General features: G+C 42.9%; 1 protein-coding gene across 2 annotated transcripts; it reads right to left on the bottom strand.

Annotated features, from left to right (window-relative positions):
* Positions 1 to 43: 43 nt before the first annotated feature.
* On the bottom strand, positions 44 to 20,685 carry prickle3 (prickle homolog 3). 2 transcript variants are annotated; one of them, XM_068597550.1, is made up of 11 exons: positions 20,505 to 20,685; positions 13,109 to 13,191; positions 5,772 to 5,955; positions 5,442 to 5,555; positions 4,635 to 4,772; positions 3,788 to 3,991; positions 3,013 to 3,199; positions 2,270 to 2,608; positions 1,856 to 2,158; positions 1,368 to 1,742; positions 44 to 1,285 (listed from the first exon to the last, which is right to left on the bottom strand). In XM_068597550.1, the coding sequence occupies exons 1-11, from the start codon at positions 20,544 to 20,546 to the stop codon at positions 825 to 827; spliced, it is 2,430 nt and encodes an 809-aa protein (XP_068453651.1). In that variant the 5' UTR covers positions 20,547 to 20,685; the 3' UTR covers positions 44 to 824. The 2 variants fall into 2 exon arrangements, with proteins under 2 accessions (XP_068453651.1, XP_068453652.1); XM_068597551.1 differs by lacking the exons at positions 13,109 to 13,191; positions 20,505 to 20,685 and adding an exon at positions 9,529 to 9,640.
* Positions 20,686 to 21,688: the final 1,003 nt, after the last annotated feature.

The following is a 21,688-nucleotide window of genomic DNA, read 5'->3' as shown; positions in this document are numbered from 1 at the left end:
TAGGTATGCGTGAAGTGCGGAATAAAGTTCACAGCCAGGCAAACACTTTAAGACAAATTTAATATCAACATAAAATTGTCTAACACAATCTGAGAAACAGAAATTATTATCTCTGCCTTTTACCCAAGATGAAACGAGAAAGAACAGCGACCTACACCAAAATATATAAAACAAAAATAAGTGTTTTTGAAACCTTGCAGTATTATTTGGACACACATAACAAATAACCGCTCATAAAACTACCACAGATCCATCCCATAATAATTTGGCCATTTATTATTCATAACTGTAATATATTACAGCCATATACAAATTGCACATAAGAGCACAGAGAATGGTTACAGTAGGGTTACAAAAAATAAGATATATTTCATGTTTTATTTTACAAACCACGACAGAGGAATGAGCCGTCGGTTCGTGGTCGTGTGTGCTACTGTAAGTTTGCATATGAAAAGTAGTAACATTTCACTGATAATAAACTGCAACGCAGGAGTGAGTGCTCTCTTGGATCTTGCAATATAATCTTAACAATAATCACTCCACATTCATCACTTCTCACATGATTCATGCGCTCACATTTTCTACAATGTAACATCTCAAAAAGTCAAACAAACGGAAAAACGGTGAAGTTAAAGTTCGTGACCTTTCTAAGGTTTATTGTGCTTTCTTTAGCCGAGTAGTAAGTATGGAACGATGTGGAAAAGTCTGCACGTGTGTTGGATTTATCTCTACGTCACCGCCATAAAACTAATTACCAGAGTAATGAAGGGTCATTAGTTCTTCTTGTGCACCATAATTTAGGAAGTTAGTTTTGACCTCAGGGGTTAGGAAATAGCACAATTTTTATCTTTGTCCTTTGCACCGATGCTGGGAGCTCCTCTCCGCCTGAGGCTGCCTCTCAGTCCTCTGTCCCTCTGCATCTCCATGTCCTCGTCTCCCTCTCTGTCTTTGCCCTCTCCGGTCGGCGGCTTTCGGAGCTGCGGGGGCAGAGGTATGGGCTGTCCCAGGAAGAAGCCCTCTTCCTCCGAGTCCGAGGAAGAGGAGCACGTGGAGCAAGAGTCTTCGTGTTTGCACTGGCCCGGCTGGAGGGTCAGCGAGCAGGCGACGGCGGATCCCCGCTTGTCCCTCTCCTTCTCGCCCCTCCACTCCAGGGCGTCCAGCCGAGGCCGGTCGGACCGCGAGCGTCGCGGGCGCCTCTCCGCTCCCGGGTGGAGAGCGGGGTCGGAAGGGAAGCGGCAACGGCTCCACCCTCGTCGCAGACTCCGCTGGTGGTAAGAGGATCCATCTGGGGGGGGAATATATAAATTATGAGAAAAAAAGAATTCTATATCAATTAGTATTTCATCTCTTTGAAGGCCTTTTCTTACCCAGAAGATCCATCTGCGGCGGGATGCCCTTCTGTAGATGCAACCTGCTTCCGAAACCTCCCTCCATCTCATCTTCCTCCTGCGGGTTCTCCATCCCCTCTGGCAGCTCCGGCTCATTCTCATCTTCATCCTCGTTTTCCTCGACAGAGTAGCTGCTGCTGATCGGTTCTCTGAAGCTGACCCGAGCTGTGCCGCTGCGAGACAGCGGGGGCGGAGAATCGCACGGTCTGTCCACTAGCTGGGGGAGGTTCGGTTGGGGTGAGTCCGGGGGCAGTAAGTCGCGAGACTTGAGGGGCAGAGGAGGTGGGAGGATGGATGGGTTGTTGGGAGGCGAGTCGGGTGAAATCAGGTGGGAGTTTTTCTGTGGAGGAAACACTGCAGAGAGAAAAACCAGAGGGGCACATGCAGTTAACAGAGAGCGAGATGAGATAATACAAACAAAGTATCATTGTTCTGTAATTGTATAAAGCGTCAGTGATTTCTGATACCTTGCATTACTTGATTTGTCCTTTCCACCCAGTTCCTACAGTCTTTAGTTGAGGTTCCCCTTGAATTAAGGCCAGTCAGTCCAGTATTTCCATTTAACTCTCCCTTGAACTGAATATCTGCGACCGAGCGTTTGACGCCAGAGTCCCCCGGCAGTAAACTGTAATGCGGGAGGTCGCTGGGCCAAGATGGACCGAAGCCGTTTCCTAGATGGATGTGTGGAAGAGGCGAGTAGGAGCCTCTTGGATGAGGATGTCCACTCGGTGAAGGAAGTCCGTTCTGCACTGGAGCAGTGCAGTGGACGCCTGAGAGGAGCAGAGCAAGTCAAATGTGTGAGAACAGTCTTTAAAAGATACTCGGAGGGTCATCTTCTTGGCAGTGTGACCAAAGTGTGACACCAGTGTACGCATCATCACCTCTGTTTTCCACTGCAGTGTGAATGCAGTCTTTCGCAGGAGTTATAGGAGAGATGGTGCCCTCTAGTGGCTGCAGCGGAGAGCCGCACTGGGGCCGCTGGTGTTTCTCCGCCGTCTCGCCGCGTCTGTGTTGAGGCGGTTTGCTCTGCAGCGCCGAGTCACAGGAGTCGGAGTTGTTGGGGTCCTCGCCGAGCGAGCAGGGCCTGGAGCAGTAGATGAGCCCCGCCCGAGGGAGGAAGGGACGCCCCAGTAGAGGCAGCTGGCAGCGGGCGCAGCAGAAACAAGACTCCACGGCGTGCCAGTGCTGACCCTCGTACGTCATCTGACCCTGATCGATACCTGAGCGGAAATTATTTCATGGTCACACGAGTCGTTTGAAAATCTTTATCTTCTAGTATGTGCACATATCAGTAGTGTTTTCTTTGTTTATAATCTGAAAACAGATTTAACCCCGTTTCTGGGCAATGAAATAAATGTTGATGGATAAACAGATTATGAATGACAGACAAAATAATAAAACACAGTTGTAATATGTCTTCAAAAGACAATTGTAGACAAATACTGTACTTTAAAAAAAATACACTACATAAAAGTGTCTTTAAAACAATTCAATATTTTGTTCAATGCCTATAAATGCTAAACAGGCTACCTTAAACCAAGTGTTACCAGATAAATAGTGTAAAACATCTGCTTGGTAATGGATTTTAGCTGAATGGAAACCCACTATATGAGTGATTCAGTACCTATGTGTTCTCCGCAGGTATCGCAGTACTCTGCGTACAGCGACTCGTAGCAGGAGCAGCAGTACGGTCGACTCTCTCTCATGATGTAGCGCTGACCGCCCAGCGAGGCCTCGCACTCAAAACAGCAGAAGTGCTTCATGTGCCAGTATCTTCCTTCTGCCTCCGTGCATTCGTCTGCCAGAATAATCTAGGATCGAGACACAATGGTAAGACAGAGAGGTCGCTCAGCACAGCGGGGATGACTTCACGGGTACAGAAGTAAACAAATTAGGATCTGGGGTTATTAAGATAGGAGAAGAAGAAAAAAAAGATGCTGTGGGCGCCGCCCTGTTGCAGGCTTACTCATCCTCTGGGTTTTAAAGAACTCTTGTAGGTCAGTTGAGGCAGATCCATTAGTCAACTAATCTCTTAAGTCACACTGAAGTCATTTAAAACAACCAGAAACATCTGCAAATACCCCTCCACTCTTCACTGATCAGGGACATGATTAGATACAGACATAGTACAATACCAGACAGGGCCCCATGATTAATTTGGGGAAACATTAAAGGATCTTTCTGCAGAGGCTACATTTAAATAAAAAGCCCCATCTCTTATGCAGCTCTCTCACAAAGCCTTTTAGGATAAAACGTTGCCTTCAGTGCACAATGAAAACTTAGTACAACTAATCTTGGACCATCTTGCTATCTGACTCCCACTACGCTTCACTTTTAAAAACCTGCTGCATAAACCCTGCCGCTGATGAAAGTTTCTCAGACAGGTTGTGGAGTTTCACCTCGTCGCAGGCCTGGCAGCGCGGCTTGAGCCTCTCGGCGTGGTGCCGGCCGCAGTAGATCTGTCCGTCCTGGAAGAAGTAGATGAGATCGACCAGCAGCTCGCTGCAGGTGGCACACTGGAAACACTGAGGGTGCCAACAGCCGCTCTGTCCGGCCCGGCTGGCAAACACCGCGATGTCCCCGCCGCAGATCTGCCTCTCGCACTGGAAAACAAAACAGATTTGGTTGGAACGGGGGGGCTGCGGTGCGGTGGGGAAAAAGTTAGAGGGCATATCCTTTAACAAATGGTGAATGTTGCAGGTTGCCTCTGCAGCCCTGTAATCATTAAATCACAGTGTGCTTTTGGGCCCTGAGCTATGCCTGCACCTACTTGCACCTGAACCTTCTCCGGTTCTATAAAAAGAGGTTCTTCTCCAGCGCGGCTCCGATGGGTTTTTAATGAGCTTTCGCTTGCATGCATTAAAAGGGACAATTTGGCACCTTTTATGTGAATGTTCAATCGGCGTTGACGGTAAATGCAGTCGATGGGAGCAATAAATTATTCTGTGAGTGCCATATTAACTTGGAAAGCAGAGTTTGCAGCTGCAAAATCTGTTGTTCTTCTTGCATCTAACGCCAGTATTTGAACTGAAGAACTACAGACGTAGTGCAAGTGTGTGTGTGTGTGTGTGTGTGTGTGTGTGTTGGAAGCAAGAGAGAGAGGATCAGTGAATTGGTTTAGTTTACCATCAACACTGACTGGACATTCACAGAAAAGATGCAGAATTAGGGTGCTGTTGTGTCTGAGCTTTGTCTCACGAGGGAATCTGTTACATTTACTCGACATAAATAGAAATGTTGCTGTACCTGTTGGCAGATGGCTCCCGTCATCGTTACTGGGAAGAGTCTGACGACGCCTCTGCCCAGGTTTTCTCTTTTCCTCTGCTGACTGAACAAACGCAGCTCCTTCTTCTCCTCCTCGTCCAGAGTGTTACAGTACTGCGACTACGGGGAACACAGATATTCTTGTTGACATACTGGGTGAAATTATTTCTAAACATCCTTTACTTCTGAGGTTCTGTGAGATGAAGAAAGTCCTTCTGTTACAGTCTTTATATGTTCATTTAATAGCTGTACTTTAGAACTTATTTTTGTATAAATGCCTTAGTAGAAACTGGATTTTAAGTGAGACACTGAGGTTGTGAATAATCCAAAAGAATGCTTTGGATTTATTGTGTAATGGTAAATTATTCTGACCAAATGGAGCCTTCAACAGAATGATAGTCACCAGTTTCTGTTTAAACTCGGGGAACAGAAAGGCAAAACTGATCCTGATGATATGAAACAATTTCTTTCATAAATCACCAAAAACCCATGCAAATTACATTTTTAAAAAGGTAAAATAGTGGTATTATAACACCCAATATCAGCAGAATGCTTTTGTTTTTACTTTTCTCCATTAAAAGAAAAATAAAATCAATGTTTGAAAATTTAAAGAAACCTTAAATAAACCTTTTTATTGAACAGCATTGATGTGGACGTTCAAAAAACTTTTCCCAGAATCAATAATAATAATGTATTATTGTATTGTGATTCAGCAAACTTGCTAGACGGAGTGATTGCATGTACTGAGCCATACACCTGGAGAGAAGCAAAGTGACAGCTGTGTTATACCTCGCTGTCGTGGGCTGGAAGCTGGTGCAGCAGTTGTTTGATTCGGTATCGCTCCCCCGAACTGTTCACATATGGCACCCTGTCCTCTGGCAAGCAGCTGAAGTACTGGTATACCTGTACGAGCAGACAAGTGTGTTCACATAAAGAGCTTCAATGACAGAGCACAGAGACACAATCATTCATTCAGAGAGCAATTTATTCAATTGCAGTCATAAAACATGTTTTTTTTTCCCTACATGGTTCTCTAATTGTATTGTGTATGCGTGAACATGTCCATCACGCTTACACAGTGCAGCGTTTTGTGTGTTCGGCTGCATGGAGGGTTGTTACCTGTTCGGGCTTGAGCCCAGGCGGGACCCACGCGTACTCCTCGGAGGCGCAGCCCGAGTCATCGTCGGAGATGGAGTGCCTCTGGAAGTCTGATACCAGCTTCGTCATCATCTTTTCCAGCTGGCCCGGCACCGAGCGCACGGCATGCTCCTCTCGCACACACTTGCAGTGAACACAGATCTTCCTGTGGAGACAAAGACCGCTTTGAGCTTCATCCCGGGGGACTTTTTCTTTTTTGTGTGTGTGTGTGTGTGTGTGTGTTACTGATTTACAACACAAGCCAAAGCTGATCATGTCAAATATTTTCAGCTGGGTTTTTTCCTGGTGCTTCAGGTGCAAAGCATCGTGTTAAAACGTGAACCCGACTTCAGGATTACGTCGGCCCCTGTCCTCCAGATGCTTTCGACGAAGCAGAAAGAACAAAAGACAATATATTTTAACCCACAATTAAGCCAGAGGAAGAAAAACATAAAGGTCAGATAAATTAGGCCAGCTCTTAAAACAAACCCAAACAGCACGGCTCTAAAAGTAATGACTCTCATATAATAACTCTCACGTGGGCACTCCCCCTTTGTAACCATATTATTTATTAACACACTTTGCGTTGGAGACATTATGTTGCAAACCAGCCCACACACATTCTTGCGGTTGACTCAACGAGACTCTCTGCAGTCAAAAATGACTAATAGCATAGTTGTTGTCACACCTTTTCATAAAAGCATCATATTCAGATCATTTAACCTGTTGAAAACTGTGCAACCAAATGTTTGAGTCGTTGTAGGAACCCCAAATTAAGTCCAATACTTGTGTTTATTGTATGTATTTGTTTAGCAAAGTCTTGGGAAAAAATGTATATCTGCAAAAGAAATCACTTTTAAAAGATAATTTGATTGTAACTATGAACATCCAACATGATATGAGCCAGATTCCCCCAAAAAAGCCTCCTCGAGCGGTCAATAAGACCCATTTTTGGAAAAATTAGGACCTAAAGAATCAGAATATGCAACAAAAATCACAATAAAACAAAGCCCTGTCCTGTTACGAAGGAGTTTCAGTCAAAAAACGGTGTCGTTCAGTTCAAAAATGGAAAAATCCCATATTTTATGCCAAAAGATTGTCTGAATGGGGCATGCTGGGACTTCAAATTGGCGCGGGAGGATTTTCGCTCACGGTCTCCAAAAGGTTAAAACTCAAAAATGTCACCGAAGCATCTGAACTAGAAATAGTTTTTTTTTGCGTATGAATAGTATGAAGTGATCATGCATTTTCACAATTTCACAAATCTCATCTCAGATGTTTGAGGGTCTCACGTCCCAAACACGCCACGACCAAAACAAGCAGCGAATGAGGTCGCTGTGACATAAGCCTGGCTGTCAATCCCGCGGCAGTTAAGCGAGGGAGGTGAAGACGGGAGCAATAATCTCCCTCGGCCTCATGTTACACCCCCATCGAGTCCTCTCTCATCCATACAATCAGTCTGCAGGTGGGTGCGCCTGTTCGAGGGGCCGGTGGAGTCAGAGTGAAGCGCCCCGGGGTGCCCGTGAGGTGTGGGTGTCATGTGTGCGGCGACGATGGCGACGACGTGGCCACAAGCAGCGTGTACTGCGTGTGTGTGTGTGTGTGTGTGCGTCTCTGTTGTGATTGCGTAACACGCTGCCAGCTGGCACTTGTGGCTCAAGTTCACAAGACACAAAGCTGCTTTATTCCTGCACCCAACCCCCCACTCAGCCAAAAAGCTCAAAAAGCTCTCACACACACACACACACACACACACACACACACAACTGCTTGAAAACTGTACAAGCTCACGATCACAGAGCAGGTAGAATCTATATAAATAATTGTAAACACGGCAAGTCGGCTTAGGCTGAGCCAAGCTGGCAGGAATCTGACCCCCAGCTGTGTGCGCGTTTGTGTGTGCGTTTGTGTGTGTGTGTGTGAGCAGAGGGGGAGAGCCGAGTTGTGATGCACATGCCTGTGTAAGTGGGTAGGAGGACACAGCCGGACGCTGGCACGATGGCACACAGATGGCAGATGCACCGAGTCCCACCCTGTATTAACCCGTCTCCACCCGTCTCCACCCTCCTCCACCCCACCAGCCTCCACAGGATGAAAGCACAGAATCACCAGGGAGTCCAATTTGAATGAATTTTGGGTGAAAGCAGGCAAGGGAGTCTCAAAACCAAGTCTCTCTTCGTGCAGGCTGCTCTCCATGAGGGCAGAGTTTGACTAAAAGATTGGTTTGTACACACGCCGACACATTTAAATATACTACTACTATTTCCACCACTACTACTACTACTATTAATATTACTACTACTACAACAGACAGAATGCTGGACATCTCCAGCACTTTAAAATATATATATAGAGGCAATATAGTTCTAGTATGACACAGACAATGCTTGTCAGAACCATTTCAATCAGTTTTTTCTTAGCAAGTGGTAGTTTAATAATGAGTTCAGTAAACTTTAAAGCAGATCATTTACACACTCAGCACACCAGGCGCTGGTGTGCTGAGCCTGGCCGTGTTCAATTATTTGACTCACAAGCCTCTGATGTAATACAGCGAGGTTTTGTCCCTTCTGGCTACATTTGCTTGCTGATAGGTCAAAACAACTTAATAAGGAGGCAAAATCCAATCATATATATATATATAGTCATCAAGAAAATGTATAGCCTAGAACAGGCGGGTAGTTGTAAAACATCTCATTCATTAAACTGCTGAAAAAGCTAGAAGCTGTAAATAATAAGTCGATTGACAGAAATCTGCAACTTGTTTCAGTTGTTTTTAAAACAGGCGTTTACTCGTCCCGCCTCTTAAACATCTCTCTCTGGGTTGTGGATTATTTGTCAATCAAAACAAAAGTGATCTAAACACATTTAAACATTTCAGAGACTAAACCGGTAGTTGAGAAAATAACAAGTCAGATTAATTGAATGGAAATAATTGTGAGTCGCAACCCCTCGTCAAAATCAGACCAGTGGTGTGTGAAAGCAGGAAACACACACCGCACTGTGTGTGTGTGTGTGTGTGTGTGTGTGTGTGTGTGTGTGTGTGTTTGTAACCAAGGGACACAGCGGATGCTGCTTTGGGCATTCATGAACAATCTGCCTCTAGATCTGCTGGTACAGCTGCTGCTGTGATTGTTGTTAGCAATGAGCGATAATCCACTAAAGCAATCTGACATAAACTGAATAACGCTTGATAATAACGCAGGGTGGTCGAGGACATGGAGGAGAGGACGGCGTCCCCCCAACAGAAGTGCATTCAAGTAAATGCATTCAAAGTAAATATTGACAGAAATAAACTCATCTGAACTTTGTGGAAATCCACCAGCTTTAATTAGCTTTAGCTGAAGGGATTTCAAATCGTTTTCATTTGTTGAACACAGAGATTAGGGCTTGTTAAATCCTCCCTTGGATCCCAAAATGACCCGAGTTTGTCCAGTAATATATATATTAGCCTGCACTTTCAAACGGGTGAACAATATCCATATAAAATGACGTCTCCGTGAAGACACCATATGATCCTCCAGTTAAGCTGTGTGAGTAACAACACCAACTGTACATGAAGTCATGTGCTGCACATTAAATCCACACAGATGTGTGTACAAAACAATACCTAATCTGAGAGAATCATCTTCTAAACACACACACACATCCCTCACTCTACCTCCATTTCTCAACTTAATGACTGTTTGAGTTTCTCGTCCGTCTAATCCTGTCGGACAGTAAAATATGATTTCTTCATTACCTGCTGTAATCATGACAAATTAGTCCCGCTTGGCCCTTCTGTCGCGGTCCCATCCAGACTCGTGCTCCGTAAAGGTTCGCGTCCCACAGGCGACTAGCGTCTCGCGGTGGGAGCGGGCTATTCCACGGCAGCTCCTTTGCATGTGGTAATGTCTCTGTCTGCTCGGCTCTTTTCAACGTCCCCGCCGCCCCCGACTCCCACCCTCCTCCGCGCTGACAAGTGGGCTCAAACAAAAGGCAACGAACACAACCACACACACACACACACACGGCAGAAGAGACACTCACGGGGTACTCTCAAGGTACACAATAGTCATGTGATTTCTTTTGTATGACTTTTACTTTTAAATGATGTTGAGTACATGTCGGTTCAAGCCCGACGGTGCCACAAAAAGAGTAAACTCGCCGCGTCTTTTCTCCTCAGAGCAGACTGCCGGGTCTGATTCATGACAGATGGACGTTTGTTTTGTTGCCTTTGATGCAGTTATTAATCATAGAAATGAAAGAGGATGAGCAATGCGGTGCTGTATTTGTCATCTCGTGCGCTCAAGATGGACATGCATGAAAATAAAGTGGTGAAATATCGAGCAGACGGCATGACTTTCAGTCGTAGTGAAGTCACGACACGCCAGCTCATCTGACTTTGGTCGTTCACTGAGGATGAACATCAGTGAGGACACAGCATACGTCATCCTTGGTGTGTTATTTCTTTTATTCATTTCTTTTTTGTCATGTTGCTTTGGTCCCAAAACATGTCCAAAAGTAACAGTTGAACAACTCCAAAGGTCAGCAATGCTGCGTAGAAGTCATAGCTACAACAGATAAATTACCAAATTGACACACAAAATATAATCTGCAACTATTTTGACAGTTTCAGATTTTCTTAGAGCAAAAAATACAACATATTGTCTTAATTTTCAGTTTTTCTTGTCCTGTATGATTATGAGGTGAATATCTTTAAATGTTGGACTGCTGGTTAGATTAAACTAATGCATAATTAATCTTAAAAATAATAACTCACAGCCTTCACATGATGCCGAGCTAACTTTCAAACAGCTAATCTAGACTAGTGTTTTTAGGTATACAGATGTGTTGTAGGTCAGTCGACACAGTAATTAAAAGCAGCCATGAGATAATCCACTGCCTCTCATGTGCCCTGCTGTAATAATCTATACCTCACTGCAGGAAGTATACTGCAGCCCTCCTTAGATCTGATTTTAAGGAACAGATGGGCCTTGTCCTTTAACTTTCTGCCACTAATTAGCGACTGAGTAATTGCCGCATGGCCACCCAGACTAATAGCAACGGCTACTTTGAACACGTTTGAAGCGTGGCGGGGACCTGAGGGTCAAAAGTAACTCAATTCACTCGCTGCTGGGCAGCGGAAGCAACCATCTGCCCCCCACCTCAGTTTAAGCTCTGTCTGAGAAAGCTCGGGATGAAGATGGATCACTTCCCTCTCAGCGAGCATCAGCAGCTAAGTCTGTGCTCACTCGGATCATCTCGTCCATCGGGGAAGGTGTGATTCTAAATTGGTTATTAAGGAAGATGCAATTAGCACGGGACTCTTGGGTCTTACAAACTGACCCTCATAAATCTCAATCATTTAATCACTTTCATGTCCCTCTTTCTCCTTCTGAGACGTCTGAACAAGACATCTCTCTTTGTCAGGAGTCGTTTCCAAAATGGTCTCCAGCCAAAAAGCAGAATTGGGAAACGTCCATAAACCACAGCATTATGTTAATGCTACGCAGAATCTGCACACAGACCGATGCGGACGAGGCAGGACTTCCACCAGAGAGGAGCCAGAGGTAGAGAGCAGCACACATGTTTTGGATTACATCCTAACTTTGAAGCTTTCTTCTTGACCTGAATAGTGGGAAATGAACTGAAAAAAAAGCTAAAAGATACAATTACAGTCTTTTGGTTACATGAAGTAAACATTCCTGCGCCTTTTTTTAATTCTCTCCATCACCAAGTCACAGCTGGCTTCCGCCAGGCAGTGCCCATCTGGGATTGTCTCATCTGGGTTCCTTTTCTTTCTTTTTTTTTACCCCTTTCCATCATCTCGCTGTGTCAAACCTGGTGACTGTACATCCTGAGAGTCTGGAGCCACTAAAGACAACGCATTAAATCAAATTTAGAATCTGGATCAGACCGCTTCCTGTCCAAAAAACTGACTCTTTGCTTCTTTTACGCTCATATGAGTAAGTAGTCAAGAGAGAAATCGTTATTTATACATGTTTTTAACACGAAATGCAATGCATACAAGTGTCACGATGGAAAAAGACAAAGCAGCAGTGAATTTGAGGGACAGTAGGAGAGACAGAGCGAGGTTATGAAGTGGTCCAGCGGGTTACTATCACAGCAGTGAGGCCTAATCTTATTAGTGCGATTGTCAGGATTAGAGTTACCAAGAGACCCAACCAGCTGGATATTTTCTAACGGACTAAAGGAGAGAGAGAAGGGAAAAGGGGGCTCAAAAGAAAGCACAAAAAAACCCTGCAGAACAGAATGAAATGAATTGAGGATCTTTTGAGAGTTAACAACTCCTGAACAAAAAGGCGTAAGAGGTATGTTGGCGGACATTTCAAGAGGCTTGTGCCTAAATTTGAAAAAGCATGAATTGCAAGAATTGAAAACCCTTATTTTTGTTGCAGTGACTCTATGGACATCCTACAAAACATCTGTCCTGATGAGTAGATCTGGTCTTGTTCCAGATGAACACTCAGTTGATGTGCAAACTGTTGCATCAACAAAGAACAACACACAAGAACAGCTCCTGCACATGTTGCAGGATGGACGATTGGTAATCCCGCTGATCTGCAGAGCTTCTGTTTTCCCATGAAGATGAAGACAACTCAAACTAAATGCAGCTGCTTCTGTTGCCATTGCCGGGGCTTAATGGCACTCATGACTCTGGAGCGCTGATTCTTTACGGCCACGAGGTCAGTGAGACTGATCGGCTCTGTGAATAGCATGTGGTGATTTGACTGGGTCATGTTTGTTTTCTTTTAATGTATATGTACACAGATCAAAGATAAGCTGATTTCTGATGGAAGCATGGTTGATGTGCAAACACACACACGCACACGCGTGCACACAGTTTGACTCCTGATGTCGGTTCCTATACATCTACCCATGACACTTTGATGTACTTTCAAAGCCGCACATGCAAATAAAATGTCTGTAACAGACAAATGTTGCTCTTTCATGATCGCTGAACACGATATTAGACAGTAAGCTAATGAGATAAAATGTCCCTGTTTGCTTATTAGAATGTATATATATAGTTTTATATATATATATATAAAAAACTGTTAAAAGCATATTTTTCAATGAGTTAGCAATTAAAATCATCCTGATTCTTTGCACAAAATGACAATAAAGTTGTAACCATGTTTTATCTTTAAAGTTTAACAGAGTGAAAAAAAAGACAAGGAGCTTATTATTATAAGAAGTTGCACAATATCCCAAAAGCAACAGGGGAGAGAGTGCAACTCTGCAAAGGTGATCATGAAGAATGAGAAAAACATTTCCTGCCAAGCTAACGGGCGGCGCTGCCGGCGCTCAAGACAAACCTCCAGCCGTGGACGCGGAAGCCGGGGCACTGGTCCCCGCAGCGCGTGCAGGGCTGCCCTCGGTCCGGGTCCTCTTCCTCCTGCTGAAAACAAAAACACAAACGCACTTCAGCATCGTTTTCCCGTGGAGAACCACTCATACCTTTTGGACGCGAAGACGGTTAAAGGTTAAAACAACGTATAGGAGGCAGGCACGTACGGGGTTGGCCAGACAAGGCCGCAGGAGCATCGACATCATATTGAGCTGGTGAGTGTTTCCACTTGCGCCGCGAGTAGAGAATGCACTTAGAGTCAATCTCTTCAGCCTTTAGGTCAGCGGCGTTTGGGGAGGAGGGGATGGAGTATGGGCCGTGTAGATTTCCCATGCATTATTTGGTGACGTCAATTTATGAAAATCCCACATCATCATGTCTCTGTGTGCGTGTGCTTGAATATAAACCATTAAATGGCTCAGAGGTCTGGTGGTCGGCGTGTGGAGCATCCGTTACATCCCGCTGTGTTTGACAGAGTCTGAATGCACCTCTGTGCTCAACATATTCACACATAAGAACGGTTTCTTACAGCTGAATGTACAGTTAACTTCTGCTGGATATAGTCAATATATTAAGGAATGCTGCCTTTCAGACACAAAAAAATCACTGAGTGATTGATATCTAGAATTTTATCAGTAAATTAACTTTTTTGCATCACAGATCCTGAAACTTCTCTGCAGTTATATTCAACTTAGTTTAACCCGTTGAAAACTCGGGAACCACTGTTGCCTCCAGACCTTCTTTTCCCTGTGTTTGAGTCATCGAAGGAACCCCAAATAATTAATTCCAACACTTGTGTTAATTTTATGTATTTGTTCAGCAAAGTCTTGGGAAAAAAATGTATATCTGCAAAAAAAATCCTTTTTAAAAGATAGTTTGACTGTACCTATGAACATCCAGCATTATATGAGGCAGATTCCCGAAAAATGCCTCCTTGAGCAGTCAATGAGACACTTTTTTGGAAAGATTAGGACCAAAAGAATCACAATCTGCAATACAAATCACAATGAAACAAAGTCTTGGCCTGTTATGAAACAGTTACAGTCAAAAAACTGTGTAGTTTGGTTCAAAAATGGGAAAATTACATGTTTCATGCCAAAAAATTGTTTGGATGGGGCATGCTGGGACTTAAAATAGGCGCGGGAGGATTTTTGTGCACGGTTTCCAAAAGGTTATGGGATATTACTTTTTTGGTTGTTTTACAACTGATGGGATTCATACAGTATAAAGACGGCTGAAAAAATCTCAAAAAGTGTCTTTTTCCAAAACATGCTGAGCAGTGCATTTGATTCAGCCAACAATGAAACCGACCACCTCGTATCTCACTTTTGTTTCAATCCCTGCAGCATATGTGCAGACGTGAGCCTCTTTTTAGAGATGAGAGGAAGGAAGCAGACACAGGATGAGAGCTGCACCCTTTCCCTCTCCATGCCGGCCCTTTGTCTCCACTTTCTTTTTCCCTGATGCCGTTATTCTCCAGCACCTCTCCTGTCTTCTATGATCAACGCGGACTGTTTGACATAGAACATTTATCAACTATTTATTAGATATGTTTCTACTTCTTTAAAGGATTCAAGTCAAGTTTATTTATATATGACCCAATATCCTAAATGTGTACAACATACGACACAGTTTGCCCTTAGACCCTTGATTCAGATAAGGAACATAATAGCTTTCAAAAAAGCCTTAAACAAGGGGAAAATAATGTTTTGCAGATTCTGTGGCGCTGTTGTTTTCCACTCCATTTGGAGAAGGACAAAGCCTCATATACACTTCTGTCAGCAAAAAAAAGCAAGGGCAACTCCATATTTGCTGCAGTTTTGGCAAGTTTTGAAAATAGTCTGCATGGGCAAAACTTAAAGGAGACATGTAAAATGCTAATTTGCAGGTTAATGCATCTAATTTGGGTTTCTACATTACATGCTGTAATGTTCAAAAAAACATTATTTTCAAAACTGTTATGAGACAGTTTTCTGTCTCTTTAAGGCCCCTCATAAAGCCCAGTCGGCTCTAATTGTTCAACGTTTTCCAGTCTTCTGCATCTGCTGTGTCGCCATCTTTGAGGTGTCATTGGAGCCCGAAACTAAACTGTGTGTGTGTGTGTGTGTGTGTGTGTGTGTGTGTGTGTGTGTGTGTGTGTGTGTGTGTGTGTGTGACAACTACACAGACTTGAGCTGCATGTTTACTGGTTACTGTATCACTGTGACATCACAACCATACCAATGTCATGACGGCTCGTTTAAAAAAAGCATAGTTTCTGTGCATTTTTACCTGGATTGAGGTTTTTTAAAACTTTCACTGTAAATAAATAGCATCGAAACCACAATTGAGAAAAGACACGGACATCTCACATTCTACAATACTGACTATTAAACTACATTTGCTCTTCTCAAACGCATGAACAATTGGCATGTTAAGATGCCGAATACACACAGGCACGAGCAGAGTCTAACAAAGAAAGCAATAAAATGCAGATATGTGAAACAGCAAGGTTAGCTACCTGTGTATACCTGCTCAGCTGTGATTTAATTTGTCTTTCCAACCACACACACCTTCAGCAGGACAGCAGCTCTAACCAGTATTCACATCAAGCCTGTTTTCCATTCCCAGTTCTGTATGAACAAAAGCACAAATGCATTACTTTGATAACCAACGCGGAGTTTGTTTAGCTTATCTCACTGATAGCTGAGGGCTGTTTTATGGGTTGTAAGGGCTTTACTAATGCACTGTGAAACCATTAACTGGGAGCAAATAGAAGCTTTGCTTTTTGTCCTTTTGTGCATCAAATTGTTTTTATGCGTCGTTTAAAAAAATCTTCGAGCTATACTTGCAATTATGACTGCATCCAGAACTCGTTCGTCAAGAAATGTCCCACAAGGATTTACACGCCGATCCTAAATGCCTCATCGTGTTGTGTGTGTGTGTGTGTGTGTGTGTGTGTGTGTGTGTGTGTACCGCGATCTGCCTTATTAATCACCCCTCTGATTCACTTTGAGTGTCGTTAACAGAGTCAGGTATGAAAGGTGACGCGATGGAGCCAAATGAAGCGCACCGATGATTTCTGGGTGACTGGACCTTTCAGTTGTTATTTCCTGATGGAGTTCCTGAGCTGTCATTTTGACATGGGAGTACATTACAGAGGGGCCTGTACATTTAACACTGGTTTGCCCAGAGAACAAATGGGAATATCAACTGAAGCTGACATGAAGCGACTACACTTTAGGGGTCATGCGGGAAGAGTCCATGCAATGACATGTTGCTATACGTTCATGTTTTAATGGGCATGTTCTGCACTCCGTGATACATTATTATTTAAAGGCTTTGTCAATGTACAATTATCAGCAGATTATTTAAAAAAATAGTCTTGGCTGGAAAGTTGCTAACTTCTTCATATCATTAGCGTACAGAAAACAGATCCACAAGCAATGATTTCATCATCTTTTAACAATGATTTTAATTATTTGGGTAAATTCAGCCGACCGCTGGCCACCGAGGTTAATCTTCTGATTGGAAATGGAGACGTTCTTGTTAGCGTTCTTCAGGATCCGGAGCGATTGAGGAGATGGAGGTCTGCCAACATTAGATTAAAACTCAAGCATAGCGACCATGACTAAAACTGCGTGAGATAAAAGCGACGAGGGGCTCAACATCATCAACACTCACTCAATTAAGAAGAGGGGGATTGTAATTCAAAGTTAAGTACCAGTACAATCATGACGTGATTAAAATGAAGGATTACAAATACAGAAAAAAATCGTATACTCTCAAAACGAGTAGATATTAGAGAAGAATATTACAGGGAAATGCTTGTTCAAGACGATCAACACAGCACTGAAACTAATACAACAGAAAAGGCTATTTAGTATCCATTTGAGATCTAAGAGACTTTATCTGTATAAACCTAACATTCCTGACAGCTGAACTAAACACAAATATAATGTTGGTTCTTCTGCACTGTATGTAGGAACCCAATTCTTTTTTAGAACCAATATAACAAGGAGAGGGTCTCATCTGGAAACATGACCAAAGCTGCATAAAACCCTGTCAACTCTAATTAACACAGCGTGTGGTCACAAAATCAAACTACATTAGGACATCTTGGGTGCTTTCAGCTGCGGTTTTCTCCTTGTTAAAAACAGAGGTTGATTTAAATAAGCAGGAACCTGTAATTTACTTCCTTAATGGCTGTTTTGATGTCAACAGAAAAGAACAACCTTTCAGCCTTGAACATTGGCCTTCACCGGCTCGTTTTACATTTCCTTCAAGCAGTCCTTATCATGCTGACAGTGTCCTACATGTCAAGGCTACACAGACTTTATGTGTGTTTCCGCTCAGTTTTTCATCAAAAGATAACGAGTCAAGTTTGCGGCCCAACAATGAGGGGTGTCTATTGTGCTGCAAGTGGAGGATGTGATGGGAGCGGTGGGAGGAAGTTTCTTCTAAACTGAGTTGTGGGGTAAAGTAAATAACAGAATCGCGTAAATTCACATCGGCTCACATGCTCACACTTAAGACCGGCGTCGGACTTTTCATATCAGCGCCTTTGTTTTCACTAAGTGGGTACGAGGGTTTTGATCTCACGCCGCCTCGGTTTGCATTGAGATCTTCTTTGCAACCAAGTAACCGTGTAACCAGGTAATGGACAAACTGAAAGTCTGCCAAATCTGTAATCTGACATCAGAGGCCGACTGCGTCGCTTCAGCCAGCAAATACCGACAGTTATTACAAGAGAATGGATGGATGCACCTAAATGATGTCATTAAGGACACACTAACATGCTGTGAGAGTTTTGCCCCTCAGGTGGGGAGGGTGAGAGCTGTAACGCTTCAGATTATTAACCGAACAGAAGAGAATGATTGCCGTCTCTCCTCTCTTCAATGTTGTGGTGAAGGAGGGGTTAAACATTAACGGAGGAGGTCAGAGGTCAGGGGCCTTTGCAGCCTCGCCACAGTGAGTATAGACGCTCTCCTCACTGGACAGGATCAAACTGACAGGCCTGCAGGCCAGCCCTCTCAAAGCCTCCGTGGCACAACACTTCTTGTAGCTCTTACTTTGTGCCGCCTCAAAAAACAACAATCTTTAACAACTGGAAGTTTAGAAGTGTGATTCTGCAGGTCAAACAGAAACGTGTGTGTGTCTGTGACACCGCAGAGTTGGGACTTGATAGCGTGTTGCTACAGAAGGACTCGTTACAGTAGGAAGAGCGCAGGTGTGACTAATAATGTTAACGAGGGCTCTCTTCCATGACAGCGTGCCAGCATGCAGAATAACAGGACCCTGAAACCAGAGCGGCTCAATGGAATTTAGTGATTATCATATTTACTATGTACACCTGGGCTTTTTCTACTGTGGCATGTCAAAGGGATCGTTGTGAAAAGGCCAATGCAGATGATCATAATCTAAAAGGGTATTTATACCTAAAAGAAAATAGCCATACCGGCTGTTGTAATGTCTAATTAGCACATCCCAGGTTAAGTGCACTACGAAAGATATAAAACGAACACAAAATTGTCGTGCTACAATTTGTTTGACGGTTGCCCAGAGGGATGTGACAGCAACACCGTTTCTTTAATCAGTTGTCTATTTTATCATTCATTGGGGAAACAAGTGTTTCAACATCTTGAGTCACATTCTCTACACCTTCACCACAGTCATGGAATGAATATTTTAATCTGAGTCGTTTTAAGGATGTTCGATGTTACTATAGTGCATCACGGGGGAGTTTGTTCATTTAATATATAACAGCAGAAAAACACTACAGTTGAAATATTTGTGATGAATGTTTTAATGTGACCGGTTTCATTTTGAGCAGATTAAAATTGAAGAAAAAAGGTTTTAAAATGATTATAGGTGATGTTGACAAAATGATTTTGGCTATAAATATCACAGCTAAAATGATCATGATGTTGAATCTAAACAAGGTCCCAGAGATTAAAAAATAAAAAATAATTGTCATGATGGCCATGGAGTTACTGTTCATTTCATTCAGATTAATAAACAAAATGATATTCCATAATTGCAGTGCAACTGCTATGAAAACACTGCTCTGATGATCTACACATTATTGTTATTACTTCTTAAAAATAACTACAGAGAAAATACAAGTATCTTACAAAAGTGTTTGAGATACACTTTGACATCTGTGTTGTAACATGATTCCAAACTCACTCTCCAAAGTGCCGATGTAATTGAGTGTTGGAGCATAAAATATTGATGGTATTCATAAATACTTGACTGTATTGACTGTATGAGTCAGGTGGGAACGGGGGTTAGTGTTAATAGCGTTAAAGCTCTTACTTAAAGGAATACATTACAAGAGCTCGGCTGACATTAGATACAAGTGGTGAAAAAAATGTCACGTTTAAGCACAATTTACTCAAGTACTGTATTTTAGTATAATGTAGTAATGAACACATTAATACACATTAATGCAACAGTTTTCTGACATGAGCCATTCTGCATTACCAGCACTTTTAGACATATTTTGATGCTCATACTTTTGTACTTTAAAGTCAAATTTAGAACCCAATACTTTTACTTCTAACAGAGTATTTGTATGCTCTGGTATGGCTAGTAAAAATCTGGATACTTCTTCCATCGTTGTTAAATACTAACTAAGCTTTAAACAGAGTTGAGTTCAACATAAAAAGGAAAAGGGTATTGTGGTCTGGTTTGCTATTAGACTAGTGCATTAAGTCTAATTGCTTTACAGCAACTTTTGTGCTAGTTGGATAACAAAAAAAACTGTGCTGCACAACCAGATGTTTCGTGGCCACACAGCTGTTAGTTTGGTCCGAAAACGAGCTTAATTTGGTTAGTAACCTGACCACATAGGCTGTGTTTTGGGCAACATTCCAGCTAGCGCATCATCTAACAGAGCATGAATTGTTGTTGCAATGAAAACCTGACAAAGGTAATAAACACGTTCAGGTTACAAGCAACCACATCGCCGACCTGCCCAGGTAGAAGAAGAAGAAAAAGAAGCTATGACGTCGTCTGCCGCCTCCTGACTGGGACATGGGGCGCCCAAAAGAATGTACTGTCTGGCACACCGTGTCATAAAATAGCATAATGTAAAGTATTGTGGGAGTTGGGAGGGAGTGGAACTGTCTCGCTATTACAAAAACAAAAACGTGGAGGCTCCCGACACAAAAGCCAGGTAAAGGTGGACAAAGTTCCGCTCTGCTCGGACATGAAGTGCACACAACTTCATTTCAAGTCGACGCAGAGAAAAGCATAAAGCATAAAGTCATCCTGAAGTATGCTAAATGAAGATGGTAGCGCAGGAAATAAAAATAAGTGTTTACTAAGTTGTAAAAGTCATTATGAAAAGAAGAAAAAAATAGCCAAAGAAAGTCACCTACCGAGCGGTTGGATCGTCGTTTTTTAGATCCGCGCATGAACATGATGTCGGCTGGATGTTAAACGGCACAGTCGTGACTTTAGATGAATAAACGATGGGAGGAATAACAGAGGTCTAAATATTTTAGGCACAGTCTGTATTGAACAAACTACATGGTGTCCCCCCCCTCAGACTGTCCCGGACTCCTCCTTCCGCCTCAGCGAACTACTTTGGCAACTGACAAGCTAGCAGACCTGGCAAATATGACTTCCGGCTGGCCTTTCAAAGTAAAACACGTCTCCGTTCGACATTTCTTGAGCAGACCCAAATTAAAAAACAAAATAAGAATGTTATCCAGATTAAAATGTTTGTTTGGTTGTAACGTTTACCTACAGAGTCTTTAATTGTCCTAACTGATAACGTGTCCGCTTTTATTTTGAAGGTGTGGGCGCCCATCTGGCAGTAGCAATGTGACTTTACGAAAAAAACAGCCTTACCTTTCCTTGTCCAGAAACCTTAACACAGGGAGCCAACTGTCCTAAAGTTTGGCCTTCACTTCACCTAGGCTACAAGAAGTGCATACAAGTGAATTCAAACTCTTCTTCCTCGACTCGAAACCCCTCCTGTACTTTCTGATTCATAGCATGTTTACTTTTATTTTTCCATCTGCGGACTCGTTCAAATTGTTACCTCAGGAAAACATTTAAAGCATAAATAAAAATGTTGCCAAGGAAATATGAACGCGAGTGTTTGGGTGAGATGTTATTAATACACTAGGCCCCTACAGCAATCTTAACAAGGGGGATTAGTTTGATAACAAGTCAGCGTGGCCCTAAACAATGGATTATCATTCCACTGTAGGTCTTTAATATGACATGGGGCGAATGTACTGTTATGGTTATTGCAAGTGAAAGACAGCAAAACCTGCATGGAGAAGGATTTTCATGAACGCAATGTAATCTCAAAAGTTGACATTTAAAATGAGATTAGAGATCACAGGAGCGTGCTGCACCAGGTCAGTACAAATCCTGGAGGATTGTGCAAAGACATAGTTCCTGATGATATCTGAATACCAAAAACCTAATGAGACTCAAGAAAACACAGCTATGGTGATGTTTTTGTCAGGTTAAACTCTAATAAACTGACTTTTCTAACTCTTAACTGATGGCAGAGAGGGAGCTTTAATTTAGCAAAACCTTTCATATG

The sequence above is a fragment of the Clinocottus analis genome, unplaced genomic scaffold (assembly GCF_023055335.1).
Source record: "Clinocottus analis isolate CAN_PGR_092001 unplaced genomic scaffold, fCliAna1.0.p SCAF_4, whole genome shotgun sequence".
NCBI classification, from domain to species: domain Eukaryota; kingdom Metazoa; phylum Chordata; class Actinopteri; order Perciformes; family Cottidae; genus Clinocottus; species Clinocottus analis.
Note: the sequence above shows the minus strand (reverse complement) of the source record. Positions and strands in the feature narration are given on the sequence as shown.